The 22,976-nt window shown below is 65.5% G+C and overlaps 1 protein-coding gene and 1 long non-coding RNA gene across 5 annotated transcripts; one reads left to right on the top strand and one right to left on the bottom strand.

Annotated features, from left to right (window-relative positions):
• Positions 1-2,500: 2,500 nt before the first annotated feature.
• ZBTB7A (zinc finger and BTB domain containing 7A) lies at positions 2,501-22,011 on the bottom strand. Of its 4 annotated transcripts, none has more exons than XM_053220102.1 (3): positions 21,120-22,011; positions 10,425-11,701; positions 2,501-6,910 (listed from the first exon to the last, which is right to left on the bottom strand). In XM_053220102.1, exons 2-3 carry the CDS (start codon positions 11,684-11,686, stop codon positions 6,412-6,414), a joined length of 1,761 nt encoding a protein of 586 aa, XP_053076077.1. In that variant the 5' UTR covers positions 11,687-11,701; positions 21,120-22,011; the 3' UTR covers positions 2,501-6,411. The 4 variants fall into 4 exon arrangements, with proteins under 4 accessions (XP_053076077.1, XP_053076078.1, XP_053076079.1 ...); XM_053220103.1 differs by lacking the exon at positions 21,120-22,011 and adding an exon at positions 19,857-20,012; XM_053220104.1 differs by lacking the exon at positions 21,120-22,011 and adding an exon at positions 15,205-17,040.
• Positions 6,518-8,075, top strand: LOC128314971 (uncharacterized). The gene is made up of 2 exons (XR_008297350.1): positions 6,518-6,858; positions 7,788-8,075. It is a non-coding gene; the product is annotated as an uncharacterized LOC128314971 (long non-coding RNA).
• Positions 22,012-22,976: the final 965 nt, after the last annotated feature.

Raw genomic sequence — 22,976 nt, 5'->3', positions numbered from 1 at the left:
GCCACCGGGGCGTCTTCTCTGTGTGCTGGGGCCTTGGCTGGGGGCGAGGGCGTCAAAGGACCAAGACAACCCCCCCCCACCCCCGCCCTTGACCGTTCCCTTCTGCCCCGCGGTGTTCAGGATCCAAGAAGCGCGGCCTTCGGTCCAGTGAGGAAGGTTTCGCTTTGGCCGCTGGGCCCGGCGTCTTCCTGCTAGGTCCGGTGAGGAGCTGAACCAGAGCCACCAAACCCCAGGACTGTCCCTGCTCCCCTGCCTGGCCAAGAAAGCACACAAATGGCCAGTAGGCTCGTGGAAAGATGCTGAGCCTCCTCACCGGCCACCGGGAGACGCAGCCCGGAGCCACCGCCCCTCCGCCGCGGGGAGGGCTGGCGTCCCCGGCCCAGTAGCAAGTGCAGGCGAGGCTGGGGGGACCGGAGGCTCGTGGGCGTGGAGAGTGGGGCGGCCGCTCCGGAAGACGGGATAGCGGGCCCTCCCCAGGCGCAACACGGAGCGACCACCAGCCGGCCAGCCCCGTCCTCGCGACCCACCCGAAGGTAGAGGGAGCCGGGTCGCGTGGGAACTCCCGACACGCACCTGCAGGGCAGCGTGACTGAGGGGCGCCCAAAGGTGGGAACCACCCAGCGTCCGCCGACGGGCCAGCAGATGGAGACGCGTCCTCGGGCGGGAACGTGATCGGACCTTGAACAGGAGCGAGGCGCCCACCCCCGCCGCCCCGCGGACGGACCCCGGACACACGACGCTCAGGGAGGGACCCGGAAGCCAGAGGCCATGCGGGGTGTGGGCCCGCGTGTGTGAAACGTCCAGAACAGGCCCGCCCGGGGACAGGAAGTGGAACACGGGGGGGGGGGGGGGGGGAAGGTGTGACCGTGACTGCTAATGGGGAATGGCACTTCTGGGGGTCATGGAATGTTCTGGAGCTTAGAGGTGACAATTCCATAGTTGTTGGGATGCGCTAAAGCCTCTGGCTTTACAGGGGGAGATGTGTGTGAATACTTCCAATGAAAAACAAGCCTCCCAGTGGACTTGGGAGCACGGGTGACCAGGCCCTTGTGGGGCTGGTGGCTGCCCCCAGCCCCCGCCGGCCCCACCCTCACTCAGCTGAGGTGGAGGCCTGGGTTCGAACGCCACGTGTGCAGCCACGTGACCCCTGGAGCCGGCACCCTGTATCCCCCCCACCCCCCCCCCAAGGCCCCCCCCCACTGCTCTCCCAGCCTGCGGCCCCTCAGTCCCCTCTGCCACCCCCCCAGTCTGGGTCCTGCTGGCCTGAGCCCAACTGGGCAACAGAAGGGAGGGCCTCTTCCCGGGCCCGAAAGTGCCCATGTTTGGGAACCCCAACCCAGATGTGGGGGCTGCAGTCCAGGACCCTTCATCAGTGCTTGGGCTTTGGCCCCCCTTCTTCCCGGGGGATGTCCGGGGAGCAGCCAGCTCGGATCCTCGGTCATGTCCCGGGACCAGCGCGGGGCCGCACGGGGTGGGGTGGGGGCCTCTGACAGACTTGGGGTGCCCCAGCCAGCCACCACCATTCCCGCCCCCCCCCCCGCCGCCGCCGCCCACCGGGCTACAGAAACCCTGCAGCTGGAAGCGATGGAGAAGCACGTCCAGCCAGCTCTCCCTGCCCGCCCCCCCGGGCCCCTTCCCAGTGCCACCTGCCAAGCCCACACTGTGGGTCACCTCCTCTGTAGGGGCCCTGGGCCTGCCGATGCTGGGGACACCCGCCCACCCCGGGAGCCCCGAGGCCAGGTCACTACAGGGGCCCTGACTGGTGTGGGTGCGTGAGCCCGGACCCTCAGGGAAGGGGCCCCCAAGCCCCCACCCACCGTCCCCTGCTCCCCACCTCCCCCAAACAAAACACAAAGAACATCAAAATCAGGCAAATGAGGCAGCAGCGGTCGTAACAGGCTGCGTTTAGTGGTTTTTATGTACAAGAAAAATGATTTTTTTTTGTCTGGTTTTTCATCTTTTGTCTTTTTGTTTTTGTTTTTATTACTTTTAAAGCTTCTCCCCCCCACCCCCAAAAGTGCATTTTTATCAATTGATTTTTTTAAATCTCCCACACTTTATAAAGACTCTCAAATACAGTCTATGGAATGTCTGCTCTGTGCTCTGTGCCCCCGGGCACCGCCCCTGCCCCCCCCCCCCACCCCGTTCACCAGGCCCGGCCCCCCAAAGTCCAAGGCACCTTGTATCTGGGCCTGGGAGGGGCGGGGGGGACCCTGGGCCTCAGGAACCCTGGCCATGGCCTCCAGGCAGCCCCGGCATCGGGACGGGGGTCTCCCCAGCCCCTCCACCTCCTGGCCCTGCCTGCCCACCCCCTGTGTAAATCTATGTCCTTAGTGCGAGCTAGTCTGAACTCTGAGGTTATGGCTCCCGGGGCGCCCGAGCCCCCAGGCCCTGACCCGTCCTGCGCCAGCCGCCCTCCAGGAAGGCTGCTTCCTCAGCTTAAATAACTTTTTAAAATAAAACTGCAAATATAAATATCTTTCTTTCTCAAAAAATAGGATTTTTGCTTTTTTTTTTTTTTTTTTTTTTCTGTTTTAAATTTTTTGTCCTGCTTTTCCTTTCACTCTGTCTGGCCTCCTACAATCCCGGCTGCCTGGACTGCCTCGGTCCTGGGGGGCCCCTCCCCCCGCCCGGCCCAGCCTCGACCCCACCATGCGCGACGTGTCCAATGCTGCTGCCCCCCCCCCCCCGGCTCCCGCCACCACCCCCCCCAACCCCGGAAGGAAGCAAAGGGACAGCCAGGTACAAATGGCGACGAGATGGCCACAGGGGGGGTCTCCTGGGCAAGCCACCCAAGGGGGGGCCGACTTTGGTATGGCCTGCTGGAACCCGGAGAGGCGCAGGCCCACACCCGTGCCAGGCTGGGCCTGGTCCGGAACTTTACATTCACTGGGTTTTAAGTTTTTTTTTTTTTTTTTCTGTTTTGTAGTGTTTTTTTGCTTTTTTTTTTTTTTCTTAATCTCAAAAGGTGGGGTCAGGGTGTGGGGGGGTGCTAGGCAGGGAGAAGTAGCAAGGGTGTTAGCCTCTCTCCTAGGTCCCACAGGTCAGCTGACCGCTCCGGGGGGTGTTGGGGGAGGCCCTCCGGCACACACCTCCCCCCCCCCCCCCCCCGGGAGCTCCCCCCACAACCCTGCCCGGAGCCCCTGGCCCGGACCTCACTCTCGCACACACGCGCACACACATCCACCCAACTTCACCAAGATGATGGAAATAACAATTTCGCTTTGTTTTTCTTTTCTTTTTTTTTTTTTTGTACCAGGCAGTTAAAAAAAAAAAACACCCCAAAAAAAGAAAACACAAAAAAAAAAAAAAACCCCAAACAACCAAACAAAAAAACGTTTTGCTGTGTCCTTTCTGACCAGTCAGCACGCTCCCCCTCAAATATTTTTTTTTTTGTTTGTTTGTTTCCTGAAACGCGAGAACTCAGCAGTATCTTTGGCAACACTTGATCACGACCTTAATTTAAAGAATAAAAATAAAATCGATCCACGTCTATGTACAGTATGTGATTGCGCGGGGTCAGGGGCCGGGGTCCCGGCGCTGGGCCCATGCGGACACTGCGGCCCCTAGGACGGGCGGGCGGGCCAGGGGTTAAGGCGGAGTGGGTGGGCAGGGCGATCAGAAGCGGAGCTCAGAGCTAGGGGCAGGGGTTTAGTGCAATTCCCGAGGAAGTCTGTGTTAAAAGTGTGCTCGGCGGGGATTCAGCCCTTGCCCCCGCCATAGTCCCAGAGGCCTTGATCCCCCCCACCCCGAGTCCAGCCGCCCCCACTGGCCAGGACGACAGCTGTGATTTTTCAGTTGGTTTTATTGCGAGGGGGTGTATGGGGGGGGGGGAGAGGGCTGTCCCCTCAGGGAACCTCTCAGCTGGGGTGGGGTGGGGGGGGGTCCCTGGCCTGGGCGCTCGAGCTCTCTGCTTGGCCTCCACAGATGGTTCTCCAAAAGGGCTTACTCTATGACACCGGGGTGTGAGGGAGGCCACCCGGCCCTGGGCTCCCCTGCCACCCCCCCTCAGGAGGGGGGGTCCTGAGACATTTGGGGGGCTGACGGGCTCGGGGGGAGGGGTGATGAATAGTATCCTGTAGAAACAATGATGAAAGTTGCCTTCTTAAAAAGCTTCCCTTTAAAAAAAAAAAAAAAAAAAAAGACAAGACGGGGTCTGTCACAGAGCAAAGGGGCACAGGGAGACGGGCCAGCAGCTGGAGGGGGGGGGGAGCAGGGGCACCCCTCACCTTGGGCTTTGATGGGGGAGGGTCTCGGCTTGACAGAGCGTCTATTTACAGGGTCCCACGCTAGGCATTGCATATGCGAGAGGGCGTTGGGGTGAGGGTGCCCTGGCCTCTGGCAACACGGTCTCCCCAGCCCTGGCCCCCGTCCGTGGCCTGTGGCTCGGTCAGTACCGGGCCTTTGGGGAGCCAGAGGCTGGGGGGAGGCGGGTGCCAGCCCCCAGATTACAGTCAGTGCCTTTGAATAAAAAGAGGGGTGCCTGGGGGAATATAAGGCCCTGGAGGTGGGGCCCCGCCACCCACCTCGACGGGGTTGACCTGTCCCAGATGGCGGCTCCTTGGTGGCCACAAGGAAGGGCGGCCATGCTGCAGGGCGGGGAGCCCCAAAGTGGGCGAGGGGCGAGGGCAGGGGGTGGGGGGGGGGGACTGGATTGCTCTAGCTGGTTGGAAGGCCAGCCCTCTCTCGGGCCCATCCCTGAGCTGGGGAGTCAGTAAGGAGGGTCCCCGCAGACACGGGTGGCCATCGTATGGCTGGCAGGTGATGAGACACCTCCGAATCAGAACCAAAATGGGACAGAATGGGGGGGGGGGGACACGGCAGAAACACAAAAAAACCCCACGGTCCTGCCTGCAAGGCAAGCCCCCGGGTCAAAGCACGAATACCTCAGAAGACCTCGCCCCCGTGCCTTCCTGACCCCTCTCACCTCGGGGAACAGAAGTGGATTCTGCATCTGCGGTGGGTTTTTTTTTTTATTATTTTGTACAAAAATAAATTGACTTTTAGGAATTTCTTTTTGCTCTCTCTCTCGCTCGCTCTCTCTCGCTCGCTCTCTTTTATTTTTTATTTTTTTTGTCTTTTCGACTTTTCATAGAAGTTGGTTGCAACTTGTAAACATGTTTTTAAATTAAGAATTAAGATAAAGTATAGTACCCGTTCTGTTACAAAGTGCCAAGACTTCTATTTGTGGTTGGTTGTCTTTTTTTTGTGTGTTTTTTTGTGGTTTTTTGTTTTTTTTTCCTTTCATTTTGTAAAATGTTGTCTTTATTGCTTTTGTGACACGAGAACGTCTGGACTCTTCCCTCCTCCCTGCCACCTCGAGACCCTGGGCTCCCTCCGCTCTGGCCTCGTCCACCCCACACTGTTGCTTTGCTCCTCTGAGGAAAGTATATTTTATATATATATATCTATATATATCTATATATAAATTTTGTTTTTAAGGAGGAAAAGAAAAAAAAATCTAAAAAGTGCTTTAAAAACTGGGGAGAGGGCTAAGGGGAGGGTAAAGACAAAAATGTTTTGAATCTCCAAACGTCTCATGGGGTCTGGGTGGCCTGGGTCAGGGAGCACGGCCTGGGGGGGGGGGGTGGCGGGGCGCCCTGAGCGGCAGTCCGAGGGGGGGGGTCCGCCAGGGCGTAAGTGCCGTGAAGGGAGGCGGCGGCAGCCCCCCCCCCCCCAGGGAGCCACCCTGGCACCCCCTCCCCCGACTCCCCTCTCCGGACCTGGAAATAAATAGATTTGTGTCACAGCGGCCAGGACACATACAGGACCACAGGCAGGAGCGGGAGGCAGGGAGGTGGGGGGGGGGGGGGAGACCCCCACTTAGTAAGTGCCCTGAGGAAGGAGGGTGGGGGTGGGGACAGGGTGCATTTTAACGTCCACTCACAGCGGACAGAGATCATTTAAGGTCTTGTCTGAAAGACTCATAGAAACCAGCGAGGGGATGCAAAACAAAAGCCCACCCCAGTGCCCCAGCCCCCGCGGCCACCCTCACCCCCACCTGGCGCCTGGGGCCCTGACCAGGCCTCAGATGGGACCCCAGACTCCATGCTGGGTGTGCCCCGCGGGGGGGGGGGGGGGGCTCAGAATCTAGATGTCCCACAAAAACCCCAAACCGAGCCCCGAAACCCGTCGGCGGGGTGGGGGTATGGGGAGCCGGAGCGGGGGCGAGGGTCCCCGCGGAGGGAGAGAACATCATGAAGGAGAAAAATCTCAGAAAAGCACTACCCTAGATTCTGTGGCGCCTCATATATATATATCTGTATATATATATATAGATATAGATATCTGTATATAGATAGATTTTCTTTTTTTGTGTTTTTGGGGGGGTGGTGGGTGATTTTCTCTCTCTCTCTGTCTCTCTCTCTCTCTCTCTCTCTCTCTCGGGTTTCTGTTTTCTCTTTTTGGTTTTCAGGCAAGTCCGGCCGCGAAGCTGCCGTCGGCGGTGGCCCCGGCGCCCCCGTCGCCTCCCCCTCCGCCGGCACCCGCTACATTCAACCTGCTCAGGCCATCGGCGCCGGCCTCGTCCTCGTCCTCGTCCTCGTCCTTAAAGTGCTTCTCCCGGCCGTTGCGCCGGCCGTCGGGGGAGCCGGGCGGGGCCGCGGCGCCGGGCGGGGCGGCGGCCCCCGGGGAGGGGTCGGGCCCCCCGAGCGCCCCGCCCCGCACGCGGGGCTTGCGGCCGCGGCGCGAGGGGACGCCGTTGCAGCCGTCCTTCTTGAGGTGTCTGTGCAGGTGGTCGGAGCGCACGAAGGTCTTGCAGCAACTGTCACACTGGTAGGGGCGCAGGCCGGTGTGCACGCGCATGTGGTTCTTCAGGTCGTAGTTGTGCGCGAAGGCCGCCCCGCACTGCTGACACAGGTACGGTTTCTCGCCCGTGTGCTTCCTCATGTGGACCTTGAGCTTGTCCTGCCTGTGGGCGGGGCGGAGGGGGGGGTGGTCAGCGGGCGCCGCACCACCCCGAGCCCCGCGGGCCACGGCCGGAGACGTGGGCCCTCCGCGCAGGGGTGGGGACGAGCCCGGGAATACCGGGGCACCCGGGGCCGTGGGCCCGAGACGTGGGCCCTCTGCCCTGGGGAAGCGACACCCACAGGGGCTGGAAAACGCCTTGCACTCCCCCCCCCACCCCCACTCAAATGGCGGAACCTCTCCGAACCCCTTTTCTCTCATCCATAGAAGGAGGGAAATAATGGGGCTTCCCTCTGGGGGTTCTGCCTGTGGCACCTGCATTCATTCACAACACTAGGCATTTACTGAGTGCCTGCTGAATACCAGACCCTGTTTCCGGTGCTGGAAAATACTACAGGGCATGAGGCAACACGCCAGGGTGTTTGGTAACAGAGAGGGTGGCCAACTGTCCTGGTCTCTAAGACCGAAAGTCCTGCATTCTGGGACAGAGGGTCTCCACCCCACAGCCCCCAGTCTCCGTCAACTCCCCCAGCACCTCTGTCTTTCTCTGCTCTGGCCGCGCTGGATTCCTGGCTGTCACTACAACAGACTGAGCACAAGCCTACTTCAGGACCTTTGCACATGCTGTTCCTGCTGCCTGGAGCACTTTTTAACCGGACCTTCATATCTGACTTCCAGCTCAGACGTCACTTCCTCAGACAGGCCCCTCCCCACCTCGCACTCCACCCAACCCACCCCGCGTCCCTCAGGCCACCACCTCTCACTCTCGTTTGTGTGCCAGTTTCCTTGTTCCTCATCTGTCTGCCTGCCTGGACTGCGAGCCGCAGGACAGCGGGGCCCGGGTGATTCCGGGGCCCCTGCCTGCCCATCTCGCCCCACAGGGAACGGTGCGGAGCCAGCCAAGCTGGCCAACGGATCAGCCCTAAAGCAACGACAGTCCGGGTGCTGCTCTGTCTCACACAGCAGCCACGGCTCTCACACGCGGCCCGAACCCTCGAGACGAGGCCTCTTCAAGCTGAGATGGGCCGCCAAGTCCAAAAGGCGCCCCAGATCTTGAAGGCTTCGTTCGCGTAACGTGTCCTGCAAACTGGCTCGCTTAGAGCTCTGTACGCTGATTACGCGTTGAACGCAAGAAAAATGGACGTCAAACACGACTCGAGTTACTTTCACCTGTTCCTTTCACTTTTTAAAAAATGCGCCTACCGGAAGATGTCAAATCACAGAGGTGACTCACGTGATCGCTGGGTTGGCCTCTAGCCGTGGGAGAGGATTCCTGCCTGGAATCCACAGGGCAGGGGCAGAGACCTGGGTCTCCGGAACCCTGGCCAGCATCTGACCCGTTCCTTGCTGCAGCCTCTTGCACCCTACGGCTCAGCCATCCTGGGCCTCTCACTTTTCACACCTACCACAATGCTCAGTGCCGGGACCGACAAACTCCTATGCATCCGTCAAAGCCCCATCTCAAATGTCCCTCCTCCTCCAGGAAGCCTTTCCCACTCCCCAGAGACTTGTTCTCCCCAGGCTCTTCTAGCCCCAGGTCCCTACCTCTGGCACCACCCACAGAGCTCTAACCCTTTCAAGCCTCCCTATTGCCCTGAGGTTCAAGGCCTGGCCCTTTGCAACCAGACCCCTGCCTCTTCTCCAGCCTTATAATCCCACGTGAGTCAACAGAACTCGGGACACAGTGAACTCCTGTCACTCGGGTCACAGTGGTTCCCTGGACCACCCGGGTCTCTTAGCCCCGAGGGAGCTCCCTTCCCTCCACCTCCTCAGAGTCTACAAACACGGTCTCCCGCTTGTCCCGTCCAGATCCCAGCGCGGGCCAGGTCCAGAGGGGACAGCAGGGACTCCGACTGAGGAGCAGAGAGACTCCCCCAGTTAAGGCTCAGAGAGGCAAAGCGACCTGTCCCAGGCTGCACAGCGGGCCAGGGGCTGCCCGGTGGTGGGGTGGGGGTGGAAGCAGCCTGTTTCGTCACCCCGAGCCCTGGTCCGGGTAATTATAGCCCCGGCTGCCACAGGCCCCGCTTACTCAACTCTCTAGTGTGACTCACAGGGGCCCCTGGGCTCCCTGGCCTGGAGGAAGGCGTGGGGGCTGGGGCCCTGGGTTGGGGGCAAAGAGGAGCCAGGTGGGCACGTGGGGGTAGAGGCCCGGCCTGGTGTGGTGCTCCCTGCCTCAGTTTCCCTGCCTGGTAAACAGGATCAGCCTGAGTCAGGGTGGGGTAGCCAAGAGAACTCCAGTTCAGAATGAAGCCACCTGAGGCCTGTCATTGGGGGTGTGGGACCGGGGCGGGGGGGGGGGGGGGGGAGTGTCAGGGAGCCCCAGGCCCCTTCTCACCCTGCTCACCCCTCCAGATCCTGGCTTACTGGGCCTCTACAAAGCTGCCCCTCCTGGGCCCAGAGACCCTGAGGGCACGGCCCACAGCCACGTTACGACCCCTGTCTGGAGGAAGAGGCAGCCCCAAGACTAACAGCGCCCCAATCTCACCAAATGGGGGGGGCAGGCCCCCAACTAGATTCCTACCTCCCAGCTGGCACCCTTTACCGCCTGCTTAGGGTCCCGAGCCGTGCAGTCTGGGCCACACCCTCTTCTCCTGGCCTGGTGGGGAAGGGGCCGGGGGTCAGCCCCTAGATCCTGTCCCCATGGGGCAGGGCCGGGAAGCTGGGACAATGGCCTCTTTCTTCAGCCTGGGTGGGCGTGGCTGGGGGAACCCCAGGGCGGGTGGGGGTAGGGGGTGATGCTGAGTCACCCAGCCTGGCCAGGCCCCTGCACGCCAGCCCCCCGCACCCCCCCCTCCCCCCCTGCCGCCGGCTGGCCCACAGGGCCCAGCCAGCCAGCTCTGGACTCTTAAGACCCAATCACAAATTCCCCTAGCCTGGCCTCCCACTCCTCCTGCCTAGGGACCAAACCCCGTGGCTCCCCATGTCCATTTCCCTCCTGCTGCTGCCGCGACCCCCAAGCTGAACTGGCCTCAGGGCCTTTGCAGTGGTGCTTCCCTCCTCGGGGACTCAGCTCTCTGTTTAAAACAGCCGCCGCCCCCTCCCTGGTTCTCTGCTCCCAACTTGCGTTCTCAACTCGGTGGTTTTAGCTCACACGCGCCCCATGGCCCGCACGGGGATTCTGGCGTGCCTCGCCACCCCTGGGTCCCCCGGGGCCTAGGACAGGGCCTGGCACCCAGCAGGTGCTCCGTAAATGCTGGCCGAGTAGAGCGAGTCCCCCGGGGCTCCTGGGAGACTCAGGGAGGCAGCCCGGCTCCCCCTGCCCTACGGCAAACGTAGGGCCTCCAGTCCGGAGGAGAAGAACGCCCCCCACCCCCGACTCCCGGGCCTTCCCTCGAGCCTGAGCCTCCCGTGGTCCGGCCCCCAGGGCCTATGGGCTCGGCCTGGGGAGTGCCCGAGCCCTCCCCCGCCCGAGACCGAGAAAGCACCATCCCTGGAGGGGACAGCGGTGCTGCGGGGGAGCGGGGGTCCCGGCGTGCCCGCTGCACCCCGTCCCCCGCCCCCGCGGCGCACCGGCTCACCTGGTGAATCGGACTTTGCAGATGTTGCACTCGTAGGGCTTCTCTCCGGTGTGGGTCCGGATGTGCCGCGGCAGCTTGCCGGCGCCCTGGATGACCTTCTCGCAGATGGGGCACTTCTGGAAGGCCTTGGCCCGGATCTTCTTTTCCACCTTCTGCGACCAGGCCGGGTAAACATCCCCGTCGTGGGCGCCGCTGAAGTACTTCAGGTAGTAGTCCACGACGCCCTTGTCGTCCGCCCGCGACTCGTCGTCGCTGTCCCCCGCCGCCGCCGCCGCCGCCGCCCCCGCCCGGCCCACCGATGACATCATCTGCTGCAGCAGCGTGCTGGCCGCCAGCCCATCCGCGTCGGGCCCGTCCCCGTCCCCGTCCTCGGCCGCGCCCGACAGGAAGCCCGGAGAGTCGCCCGGCTCGGGGGCCGCCTCCGACAGCGAGGCCGCTTCCTCCTCCCCACCCCGGCCGTAGTGGCCGTTCTGCGTGGCGGTGGCCGGCGGGGCCACGGGCGGCGGGAAGAGGCCCCCGGCCGGGGCGTCCTCGTCCCGCTCCGGCCACAGGCCCGGGTTGCTGTCGCCCTCGTCCGCGTCCCCGGCCGAGGGCCGCTCGGCCGGCGGCCCCGGCCCGTAGAAGTCCAAGCCATTGCAGTCGCCGGCGGCCACGGCGGCCACGGCCGCGGCCACGGCCTCCTTGGTGGCGTCCAAGTCCTCGTCGGACGTGCCGAAAGCAGACCAGGGGAAGGCGGCGGTGGGGGGCAGGCTGTTCATGGGGTTGCTCTGGAAGAACTCGAGGTACTCCTTGGCCCGGAGGAGGTTCCGCTGGTCGGTCTGATCCACGAGGTCCAGCTGCCCGGCGTCGGCGCCCGCGTCGGCCGCCAGGATCTGCCGGTCGAGGAGGTCGGCGCAGACGTGGCTCACGGCGGGGATCTCCAGCAGGCGGGCGGCGCTGAGGATGTCGCCCACGTTGGCCGTGCTGACGGTGAGCGTGGCCGTGTAGGCGAAGTCCATGAGGGCCGTGAGGGCCTCGGCACTGACGAAGTCGATCTCATACACGTTCTGCTGGTCCACCACGGCGCCCGACGTGAACAGCTTCTTGAAGTACTGGCTGCAGGCCGCCAGCACCGAGCGGTGCGTGGGGAACTCCCGGCCCTCCACCAGGATCACCACGTCGCACAGCAGGCCCTGCGTCCGCTGCTCGTTGAGTCCGCTCAGGATGTCGCTGCTGTGGTCAGGGAACGGGATCCCGATGGGGCCGTCCACACCGCCGGCCATCTTCCGCGCCGAGACCTGCAGCGCCAGGTGGGGGGGGGGGGGGAGGGAGGGAGGGAGCAGTGATCGTGAGGGTGCGGGGTGGTGGGCGCACCGGCCGGGGCTGGGGACCCCCGGAAGGCGGCGCCCCCTCCCCCCCCCCCCAGCCTCAGTTTCCCAGCTGTGCACCAGGGCAGGCGGACGTACAGTGCTGCCTTATCAACGGGCAAAACCCACGCCGGGGGCTGGAGCGACAGATCCTGACGCCCCCCCCCCTTCCACCAGAGGGCCCCCTAGAGTGCCCGGCCGAGGGATGATTTGAGGCGGTACGGGAGCACACAGTAGGCGCTCGATAAATGCCTTGCTTCCTAATGAATCTGAGTGCTGGCTCCTGCCCGCACCCTCTCTAGGAGGCGGTGATGCAAGGCACCCACTGTGCGCTGTCATGTGCCCGGGCCCCCGGCAGTCCCTGCAGGCAGCACCGTCTGCCCTGTGGAGGTGACAAAACAGGGCTCGGGGAGGAGAACCACGCCCACGGCCCCTCAGCCGTACCCTGACTCAAACCTAGGATGCGTGACCCGGGGGACAACCCGGTCGTCAGTCCCTGCCTGGCCCCTGGGCCTCTCTGACCTCCCAGTGAGGCTCCGAGTCAGGAGGAAAGGGTAAGGCCAAGACCCAGGGACCAGGCTGTGGGCGTGCCCTGGAGGGGCGGAGCCAGTGGCCACACGACAAGCCACTTCCCTCGCCTGGCGGAGCCCCCAGCACGGAGCCCCCAGGACGATGCAGCTCAGCTTGGCCCAGGCACAGCAGAGAGTCCCGGGGTGGGGGGGGCGGGGGGACAACTGCCTGAGGCTCCTTTTCCCTGCCCACCCAGGCTGAACCCCCAGAAGAGAAGTAGGGGCTTTCTGTCCACCTCATGCCCACCCGGCTCCTCCCCAACTCTTGGCCACCCTGTTCGGCCCAGGGCCTCAGTCTCCCCATCTGTCGAATGGACAGAGAGGCCTTTGGAAAAGCTGGCGGTAGTGGTGGGGGACACTCCGTCTGTCCTGCCCCTCTCCCCCACTCCCTTTTTCCGCCTTCCCCTGGGCTGTGACTCATCCACCCACTCGGGCGCTTGTGCAACCCTCTGGCTCCTGTCCCCACCCCTCCACCCTCTCTGGGGAGCCCCCAGCTGCCCCAAGCCACCCAACACAACCCACGTTCCTCTGGTTGCCCAGCTCTCAGGACTGAGCCCCCAGACATCTCCCCGGAGGGGGGCTGCGCCTTCCTTGGCCTAAGGGCCTCGGGACCCCCAGCCCCCCCCCCCCCCCCCCCCCCGGGCAGAGCACGAGCAGGCCAACCCAGCTCCAACCCACATCCCTCCCGCCTCCAGTGGACCCGCCTGGCAAGGGACCCCGGGGTTGGTCTGGCTCGACCCAAGGCCAGGCCGGGACTGTCCCGACCCGGGGCCGCCCTGGGAGCAGGGCCCTGGCCCTGGGGCTCACACAGAGGCCTTTGTGTGGCCACTCGGGCCGGCACTACACTTCCCAGGACGCCTCTCTCTGCGGCCCGCCCTCTTTCCCGCTGACCACACCAGCTGCTCGGCTCCCCCCTCTGTTCCGCCAGCCTGTGGTGGGGCCGGGGGGGGGGGGGGGGGGGGGAGGGGCTCAGATGTGGCTGTTGGGAGCAGGAGATGGGGGGGAACGCCCGACCCCATCTGAGGCCCAGCCACGGAAGCCTCGGAGGAGCCCCTGTGGCGGTTCCCACCCCCTGCCACCATCTGCCGTCTGGCCCCAGGCCCCAGGGAGCAAGTGGGCAGATGGGCTCCGGATCAGACTGGCCTCGGCCCTCCTCACCCCCTTCTGATCCGGGCCACCGAGGCCTCAAGATGGCCACCCTGGCCCCGCTTGCCATCCTCCCCCCAGGTGCCTCAAGGTCCGGACCTGCAATGGTTCAGAGGATTCACCAGCACCTCCCCCCCCACCCCCGCCCCCCCAGGCTGCCCCACCCCTGCCTTCCCACGGGCACCGCGCCTGCCGGGCAAGGGGGCTGGCGCAGCCCGGCCCAAAGTATGAAGATGCTCGGGCTCCGGTTTGCAGCCGGCTGGGGGAGCAGGCACCGGGCGCCGGCCCGGGGCCCTGGGTCTGGGTCTCCACCAGCCAGGCGAGCCTGCAGCGTGGCACGGCCCGTAGGTCCAAAGGCCACGTCTCTGTCCCCTCCAGCCAGGGCCTCTGTTTCCCCCACGTAATCCTAAGAGACCCCCCCCCCCACCCCCAGCAAGCCCTTGCCTCATCCCTCAGCCTGGAAACTAAACCGGGTCTGCAGACAACCTGGCCCACACCCTCCGGCCACCTGCGTGCCACACCCCAGGCCACTGCCCCCACCCCTTGGGGCCCCTCCCTCTAAGGCAGAGGCAGAAAACCCTGCGCGGGTCAGGCGGGCGACCCGGCAGTTAAAAGGCACCTGTTTGCTGAACACCCACTGTGCGCCTCGGCATCTTCTCGCCAGGACAGCCGTGTGGCCTCCTGCACCCTAAGAGGCCCGGCCGGCACCTGACACCCAGTAGGTGCCCCCACGCCAGGTGGCTGCCCCGGTCAGGACGACCCAATGAAACTTCTCTCCTGCAGGAAGCCCCACCCCCACGCCGGCCAGGTCCCCACCCTCCAGGGCCGGGGTCCTCACAGCTCCAGCCCACACCCACCCAGCCCATCTTTCATCAGAGCCCCGCCCCCGCCTCCATGGGATTTCCGGGGCGCTCGGTGCTGACTAGGCGGCGGCCGAGGGGCAGGCCTCAGCAGGCTCCCCCCCTCCCCCCACCCCCGCCGCCGGCGCACAGTAGGGGCGCAGCAAACCGGATGAACCAAAGACCACAGAGCTATGCGCGGAGTGAGCCCACACCCAGCCCCGCCCACCCGGCTGGCGCGCTCCCCCGGTCCCACCTCTGAGCTAACCTAGGGTCATTTATTTGCTGCACGGTTTCCAAGGCGGCAGAACCCGGGCCTGTCGGGAGCCCTCCCCGCGGCCTCCCGTGTGCCCTGGACGATTGGGGGCTAACTGGCACCTCGTTTCATCCTTCTCGCTGTAAGCCCAGGGCTTTACAGAACGAGGAGAGGCTCAGAGAGGTGAGGAGGCCTGGGCAAGGGCACACAGCAGACCAGCGGCCAGGCCGGGGACCCAGCGCCAGGTCAGGAGTGCCCCCGCCTGGCCCCAGGAGCAGCAGGTGTGGCAAGGGCATCCTGAGCGCGGAGAACAGGACAGGCAAAGGCCAGGAGGTGGGCGCCCCGGAGAGGGACAGGGGGAGGAGGCCCTATTTACCGTGCTTCCCAAGGTCAGGGGCAAGGTGAGGGTTGGGGCGGGCCTCCTCCTTCTCCCCCCTCCCCAGACTCCTCTGGAAGGAGAGGGGGTGGCCAGCAGGGGATGGGCAGGTAACTGCCACCTGCTGTCTTCCTGGAAGAGGGGGCGAGGGGGGTTGCTTAATGAGCAGTTGAGGCCTGTCTATCCCCCACGCCCCGGCCCGACACAGAGTAGAACAGGAAACCAAAGAAGAGACCTCTGACACCTACTATGTGCCGTGCACAGCAGTCCGGGCCCAAATCCCAGGTCCTCCACTTCCAGGCTGTAGGACACTGGGCAAGAGGCAGGGCCTCTCTGTGCCTCAGTTTCCTCGGAGGTCATGACAAGTGCCAAGGGGACTGGGGCTGCTTGAGGCCCAGGGTCCCGGCCCCACCTATTCAGCAAACTCTGCCTGAGGACCTACTGTGTGCCGGCATGCGTCCCCAAAGGCCCAGTGAGGCTGCTTACTGACCCCCCCCCCCGGCCTCCTTGCGGATGGGGGGGGGGGGACTCTGAACTTAACCTCCGAATGTGACTCCAGGAATTCAGACCCCTCCCCACCTACTGCGTGTCAAGGAAGTATGTGGTGAGGCCCCAGGAGGAAGCCAGGGGCGAGGAGCCCTCACCTGGAGGGGAAAACCAGACCCAGAGAGGGTAGGTGGCCGGCCCAAGGTCACACAGCAAGTCTGGTGCCCAGGTGCGGTCGCCAGGCCCACGCCCAGCCGCCCCCGCCCCCTCCCAGGCCAGCGGCCTGTGTTGCAAGGTTGGTCCCAACGGGTAACCCCGCCCTGACCTGGTGCCAATCCCTGCCTGGCCCGGTCCCCGGCCTGGGGTTTAATGGGACAGGAATGCAGCGTCCCGATTAGGGAGTGGGGGGCACCAACGGCCCAGGGTGGCTGCCGGGCTGCCAGCCCGCCTGTCCTCACAGGCCTCCAGCCAGGCCAGACACCAGCAAACAGGCCCTCGGCCATTTTATGTGTCCATTTATTGCCCTAAATGGGGAGGGGCTTCCTGCCCAGGCCTTAAAGGGCCAGAGGCAGGAAGGCTGCAGGCCGGTGGGAAGTTGGGGGGCGGGGGGTGCTTCGAGGAGGTCACGGGGATCCCATCTGACCCCCAACTCATGGGTGGGGCTGAGGCTCACCCTATTCCCACGCTCTCGAGGGCTGTCGCAGGTCAGGAAGTAACAGCCCTGACACCAGTCACCGGCTTCCAAGAGGAAGCCCCGGGAAGCCAGAGCCACTCGTGGGGAGTTAGAAGGAATGAGCTTCCCATCACCTGGGGGAAGCAAAGCCAGGCTTCACAGATTCCCAGCACGGTCTAGCCCACTCTTGCTCAGGCTGTACCTGCTAGGACAAAATGCCCAGAAGGGGCCTGGCTGGCCTCTCGAAGCTGTCCTCTCTTACGTCCAGACCTCTCCCTCCCTCCCCCGAGGCCTGCTTGTTACCAGGAGGTGCCTGCACCTCCCACCCCCACCCCCCCGCCCCCAGCCCGGGCAGGTGGATCGCTAAGCCTGGAGGGCCCAGACGAGGGGGAGCCTGGCCCGTTGGGGCCTTGTGTCCTGTGCCCACAAACCTGCCAGCTCCCTCCCATCAAACACATCCTGATGGGAGGTGGGACGGGGCCTTGTTTTCCAGTTAAACCAGAAAGGCGTGGGTGGGGACACTTCCACCGAGTAGCCGCTCACAGCCTGCTGGGGGGACAGATGGAGGGGCCAGTCCTTTGGCCAGGCTCTTCACAAGCGCCAGATTCTCAGCAGGGCCCCTTCCGCGCTTTGGGGCTCCACTCAGGACTTGGGCCCCGAGGGCAGGCGCTGCTCCTCAACAGGCCTGACCCTGTTGATCTCGACAGGGGTCCTTACAGGTCTGTAATCACTGCCCCACTTTACGGGTCAGGAAACTGAGGCTCAGAGAGGGGAAGTGACTCGCCCAGGGTCACACAGCAGAGCTCACTTTGAACACAAGAGCCCCCTGGCTCTGTACTGCCCGACTGGTCCTTCCCAGGCTCCTTCCCCCTCCTCCACACTGCCCCCAGGTACCAGCAAGGGACTGAACCCCCTACCCTGGAGGCCTTGGGGCCGAGGACAGCTTATTCTCACGCCCCCTCAGAGCTGCCTCTGCCTCAGAAAAGGGAGAGGTTTGCCTGAGGTCACAGAGGGAGCCTGGGGCAGGACTGGAGTCCTGCTGACATCTGTGAACTCAGGACAGGGGGGCCCTAACCCCTGGTCACCAGGGATGCAGCACTCTCCCAGGCCCTGACACCGCACGACAGTCGCTCAGCCAAGTCTCCTGGGGAATCAGGGACTAAACCCTCAGGACCACAGGTTTGGGCTGATGGCGAGACTGAGGCTGGCAGAGGGGCGGTGACCTCCCCAAGGAGACCTCAGGTGGAGGTGAGGGCTGGGCTGGGACTGGACCACACTGGCCCCCACCCAAGCCTGTTCCTCTGGTCCCCACTGCCCAGGGCTGTTGCAGGGAGGTTTATGGTCCATCAGGTGCCTGGAGCACAAGGTGACAGGTGAGGGGGTTCTGCATGTCTCAAGTGGCCGGGCTGGCGACACACTCCGCCAGAATCCCCGTTGCGCCCTGAGTTGACCTAGGTGCTCCCTCCATGAGGGAGGGCAGGAAAGAGGACACAGGTAGACCCACGGGCACCACCCAGGGAGAACCCTGTAACCCCAATTTACAGCGGGGGACACCCAGGCTCCAAAAGGCCAAGGGGCTTGTCCAAGGTCACACAGCAGCTAGTGGGTCATTCGAAACCCCGGCAGACCTCGGGCCAGCTCTGCTGCGGAGGGGCTGGCCCTGAGTCTCAGCTTTAGCGAGGTGACCTCAGTCATCTTGGGTATAATGGGTCATAAAACCCAGAGCCCTGCCCATCTCCAGGGGCCAAGGTGCCAAGGTGCGGGACCGTGGCTCAGAGAGGGCAGGAAAGGCCTTAGCGAGCCATAAAAGTGCCTGCCACAGAAGGCTGGGGAGGCGAGAGGACAAGGGGCTCATGCTGTGTGACCTTGGGCACCTGGCTGGCCCTCTCTGAGCCTCGCTGTCCTCTTTGGACACAGGGTTTCATAAGCCCCAGGAAGTCTCCATTTGGCCTACAAATGCCGGCTCTCAGCCCCCAGGTCCCCAGGAAGAGAAGTGGGTGGGTGCCCCTCAGCTGAGAGGAGACTCGTCTTGTGAGTCAGGAGGCAGGACCATGAGGGTCAGACCCAGGCCCAGCTAGGTGACCTTGGGCTGCTCTCTGCTTCCCCCTGGGCCTCAGTCTCCCCTGCCCAACACGGCCCCTGCTCCGAGGGTTCCTGTAAGCCACCCCCCCTGCCTGCCCCGGGGTCCCCACACGTGTGTCTAGCCTCCCCTCCCAGCCTTGGTTTCCTCCTGTGGCAAAGGGGACTGCCACCAGCCCGACCCAGCTATAGGTCAGAGGGCCCCAAGGAAGAGAAAGGAAGGGAACAAGCAAACACGCGTACTTGCTACGGCCTCAGGAACCTTCCCCACTGGATGAGACCCAGCTCTGCCAGGCCTCAGTCTCCCACACAGAGGAAAGGGCGCATCAGCTCCCTGCGGCCACCCCCTGCTGCTTCTCCTAGGGCCTGTGCTGAGAGTTTCTCGCGGCTCCCGGCCCGGGCCAGGGTGCTGACTGGCCACCACGCAGCCAATCAGAACTGCATAATAAATACCCCCCCAAAGTGACCCTCGAATTAAAATTTCAGTGTCCCCGTTGGCTCCTCTTTCCCTCATTAGGCATGCGGATCCCAGGCCTCCGCTCTTCCAGTCACCGGCTCCTGCCCCCCCTTCTCCCCTAGGCTCCCGTCTCCACAGCGATGGCTGGCGGTAAACAGAGCCCCGAGCCCAGCCGACAAGTGCCAGGCCCGGTGCGCTCTAGGGGCCCCAGCGGGGGTGGCCCCCAGGGGAAAATGCCCCCTGCACGGAGCCGAGCCTGGACTCCCCGGACCTCTCCCAAGACCAGCTCTGCCAATAGGAAGTGATCGGCTGGTCCTGCGGAGGGCCCCCCCAGAGTGGGAGCGGCACACTCAGGGTTACGCCCTGGCCGTGTTGTGGGGGGGGGGGGGGGCTGACATGGAATCCCGGATGCCCTCTCCAGCCGGCCCTGCTCCCGGAGGCAGCTGGCAGGGGGAGGGGGTGCGTAGTAAACCAAGCCTGCCACCCATGGGTGAACCAGGTGGGCACACCGGGGGAAGGGGCACCAGCACCTCTCTCACTTCCGCCGCCCAGCTTGGGGGGGTGGGGGGAGGAGTTGTCTGCCTCCCCTGCCGGCTCACTCCACTGCTGGCTGCATTCCCCAAACATTTAGTGGGCGCCCACTGGGTGCCCCAGCCAGGTTGGACAGCAGTCTCTTGCTGCGGTCCACCGGGCTCCCCAGCCAGCAGTGCCACCCAGAACCCGCAAAGGCCTGTGCCCGGGGGAGAGGGGTGGGGGGTGCACCGGCCCCAGCGCTCAGTTCAGGCCCCTGCCTGGTTCCAGGCCCGGGACTGGGGGAGGGGGCTGGTTCCCAAGCCAGGGAGGGAGGAAGGGCGAGGGAGGGGGCCGGATCCCACCAGCTCACCCCCTCCTCTGCCGGGACTCAGGGTTCGCACGTGGTGGTGGCGTCAAGGGGAAGGAGGGGGGGGTCTGAGCCAGAGGAGACGGGGTCACGCGCTTTGGGGGCGCGGGCGGGGGGAGAGGGGTGCTCTCCGCCCCCTCCCCGGGGGCCGGAGCCGCGCGGCCGCGCGGGCGGGGCAAGGGGCCAGGCCTGTCCCCCCACCCAAGGCTGAGTCAGGCCCGGGCGGGGGCAGGAAGCGGCCCCCTCCCCCGCCCCGGCCGCAACGCGCGGCCCCCGCCCCGGCCCGCGGGCCCCCGCCGCACCGCCCGCGTGGGGGGGCTCCTACCTCCTTCCCGGGGCAGCGGCGAGGGGGCCCGGCCCCGGCGGCGGCGGTGGCGGCGGCTGCGGCTGGGCTGGCTCCCTCCGAGGGGCCGGGAGGCGGCAGTGAGCCTGGCCCCGCGCCACCCCCCGCCGCCGGCGGCCAATCCCCACCCGGGCTGGGGGGAGGGCGATGCAAATTACCCCGGATCTGGGTCCGCCCGCCCGCCTCCCCCACGCCCGGGCCCGGCCTGCACTAGGCCGCGCATCCCCGGGCTCGCTTGAGCCGCGCGGCCGCTGGGGCCGCCGCCCTCCCCGGGGAGCGCCGGGTGGGTGACCCCCCCCCCCACCGGGGCGGGGGGCCGAGGGGAGGGGGGCTGGGGACGGTTACACAACCAGGCGGGGAGGGGCCCCGGGGCGGGGAGGGGGCCGGCCCGCGGGCCGCGCAGCCGGAAGCCGGGGACCGCCACCGGCCCCCGGCGAGGGGAGCCCGGCTTCAGGCCCCGCCTCCGGGCCGGCTCGGCCCGCCCCCGCGCCGCGCCGCGCGATCGGTCCGCGCCCATTGGTTCGCCGGCCCGCCGCTCACCGCCCCTCCTCCGCACCGCCCCTACCCGCGGACCGCGGCGGGCCGCCGGCGCGAGGCACCCTGGGACTTGTAGTCCCAGCCGCCTGCCACCTGCCAGTCGCAAGCGGTGGGGGGACTACGGCGTCCAGAAGCCCCCGCGGCCGCGCCCGCCCACCGGGACACTCCACCCCTTCCCCCTCCTTTGCAAAGCCCCCCTCCCTGTTTTTTCAGCCCCCTCCCCCCCCCATCCCCCATGGAGCTCAATCCTGGCCAACTCCAACGTATGCACGCAGCACCGAATAGGCCCCCGGGGGGCGAAAGCACCCCCAGTACCTAGCTGCAAACTTAGCACGCGACGCGCCCCCCTATCTCCCCACGCCGGTTCCCCCCCACCCTCAATGCGGCCCCGCTTCCCCTCCCCCGCTCCCCGCGCGTCTGGGATCCCCGAAAAGCCATGCACTGGGGCGCGGGGGGGGGGGGGCTGGGGCATAAGCCCATGCACTTCGCCCCCAATCCCCCTTCCCGGGCGGCGCCCCCTCCCCGCGCTCGGGATCCAGGGCGCTCCCAGCCTCCGGGCAGCTGCCAACCACCCCCTCCTCTGAAACTTGCGGAACGTCCGCGGCTTCCCGGATCTCCCCTTCCCGAGAGGGCAGAGGTGGGCGCAGCGCCCCCGGCCCGTCCCCGCCCTGCACCCCGTGCGGGGGGCCGCGCCGGGCGCTGACTTACCTCGCGCGGCCGGGCCGGGGCCGGGCCGGGCCGGGGCGCGAGGGGCCGGGGCCCGGAGTTGGGACTGGGCTCCTCGGCCGCTCGCCTCCGGGGTCCGCGTCTCTCGCTCTCCGCCTCTCGCGCTCTCCACTCGTCGCTCCCTCGCTCCGGCGGCGGCGGCGGCGTCACTGCCCCTACAGTAACTGTACAGTACAGCCAAAGCCCCGTATGATGCTCGCGACTCCCTTCCTGGTTTCTCCGAGGGCAAGAGGGGTCCTCCCTTGTCTTAAAGGTGCCGCAGCCGCCGGCCCCCCCCCACGCCCAGCCCGCCCCCCCCACCCCGGCCTCGGAGGCCAGAACAGGCTCGGCAGGTCCCCTCTTGCCACGTCTCTGCCCTCCCGTGGGGCTTCGCCCGCTGCGCCGGGGAGACCGGGCTGTTATTAGGTTTTGTCAAGTTGGTGGGGGGGGGGGTCCAACCCGCCCCCGGCGCGCCCCCCCTCCTCTGACCTCTCCGCCCCGCTGCGCGGCGCCGTGCCAGCTTGCCAGCTTATCTGGCCCCAGAGCTCCCCGGGGCGCGGGGGGAGCGGGCCCCCCGGGGTGGAGGGGGGTGGGGGCCTCCAGATAAACAGGCCCCCAGCCTCTGCGCAGGGGCGGGTGCGGGGGGGCGCGGGCTTTGCCCCCGACGCCCGGGGCGTGGCAGGATGGCAGCGGGGGCGGGGAGGGCTGTGCGCACTGCGAGGACCGACGCGGGCGTGGGTCGCGGCGGCCTGGGCCGCTGGGGGTAGGGGGGGGCGAGGGAGCGGGGACCCCGGGCCAGGCGCCGGCCCTCCCGGGGCCTCAGTTTGCCCCGCCGCAGAAGGGACCCGGGGGCGGGTTTTCGACTGACGGCTTGGGTCCGCTGGGCTCCCGGGTCCCTAAATGAAACAGCCAACCTGCCTGCCCGCGATTATATAAAAGAGTCGCCTCCGCCCGCTGCGCCAGGGGCGTAGCGGGGGAAGGGGTTGGCGAGGGGCGGGCTGGGCGGTTGTTTTCCCGGCTTTCCGAGTTCCCCCACCCAACTGCGGGCCGCTGGGCTGGACGGGGACCGGGCCCCGGACGTCTGGGTCCTGCGGGCCGCTCGCTCAAGGGTCTGCGTGGCTCCGGAGGGGCAGAGATGGGGAGTGGGGAGGCGTTGGCTCAGCCCGACTTTTTTCCCTGTCCATTTCTCCCACTTCCTCCCCGGTCGTGGGAGAGGTCCGGCGGGGCACGGGGGAGGGGGAGGAGGGGCCGCGCGGTGAGAACAGCCTGACCCGGCCCGGCCGGCTGCCCGCTGCACACAGTAGGCGCCTGGGGAGGGCCGGCCGGTGCGATCAGCCGCGCGAGGGGCTCCGGGCCTCAGTTTCCCCTTCCTCCTCCCCTCGGACGGAGAGGGCTGGCACCTGCTTTATAGGCGCCTTTTACCGAGCGCCTCTCGAGTGGCTGGCTCTGTCCCGGGTCCTGTTTACCTCCATTCTAACATCCAATCGCGTTATAATCATTATTATTTACTGTTATCATCATTATCACCACCATTACTGGCCCTGCCATGGGTGAAGGGGACGGGGTCTGTCCTTCTCCGACTTCAAAGCTTCCCACCGCCCCTGGTACTTTATTGCTTCTTTGCCCAACATATTAAAGGCGCCTTTCAACTCCCAAACGGGTTGAATCGGCTTTTGTAATAATAATTTGGCTTCTAGGGGAAACCCGGGAGGCCCCCAGAGGGGAAGTGCCAGCCCCAGGACTGAAACCAGCCCCTAGTAGGTAGGAAGGGACTGAGGGAGGGGCCGTGTGGGTCCCGGTGAGGGTGGAACCCAGGGACTTTGCTCTAACGACCCTGCCTGGGATATAAGCCCGTTTTCC

Source organism: Acinonyx jubatus, chromosome A2, assembly GCF_027475565.1.
Source record: "Acinonyx jubatus isolate Ajub_Pintada_27869175 chromosome A2, VMU_Ajub_asm_v1.0, whole genome shotgun sequence".
NCBI lineage: Eukaryota > Metazoa > Chordata > Mammalia > Carnivora > Felidae > Acinonyx > Acinonyx jubatus.
Note: the sequence above shows the minus strand (reverse complement) of the source record. Positions and strands in the feature narration are given on the sequence as shown.

Bases quoted from the DNA above. Each gene is read 5' to 3' on its own strand.
- ZBTB7A (XM_053220102.1), bottom strand. From the start codon at position 11,686: ATGGCCGGCGGTGTGGACGGCCCCATCGGGATCCCGTTCCCTGACCAC. The intron at 6,911-10,424 runs GTGAGCCGGTGC...CCCCGCCCACAG, and splicing joins TGCAAAGTCCGATTCACCAG to GCAGGACAAGCTCAAGGTCC.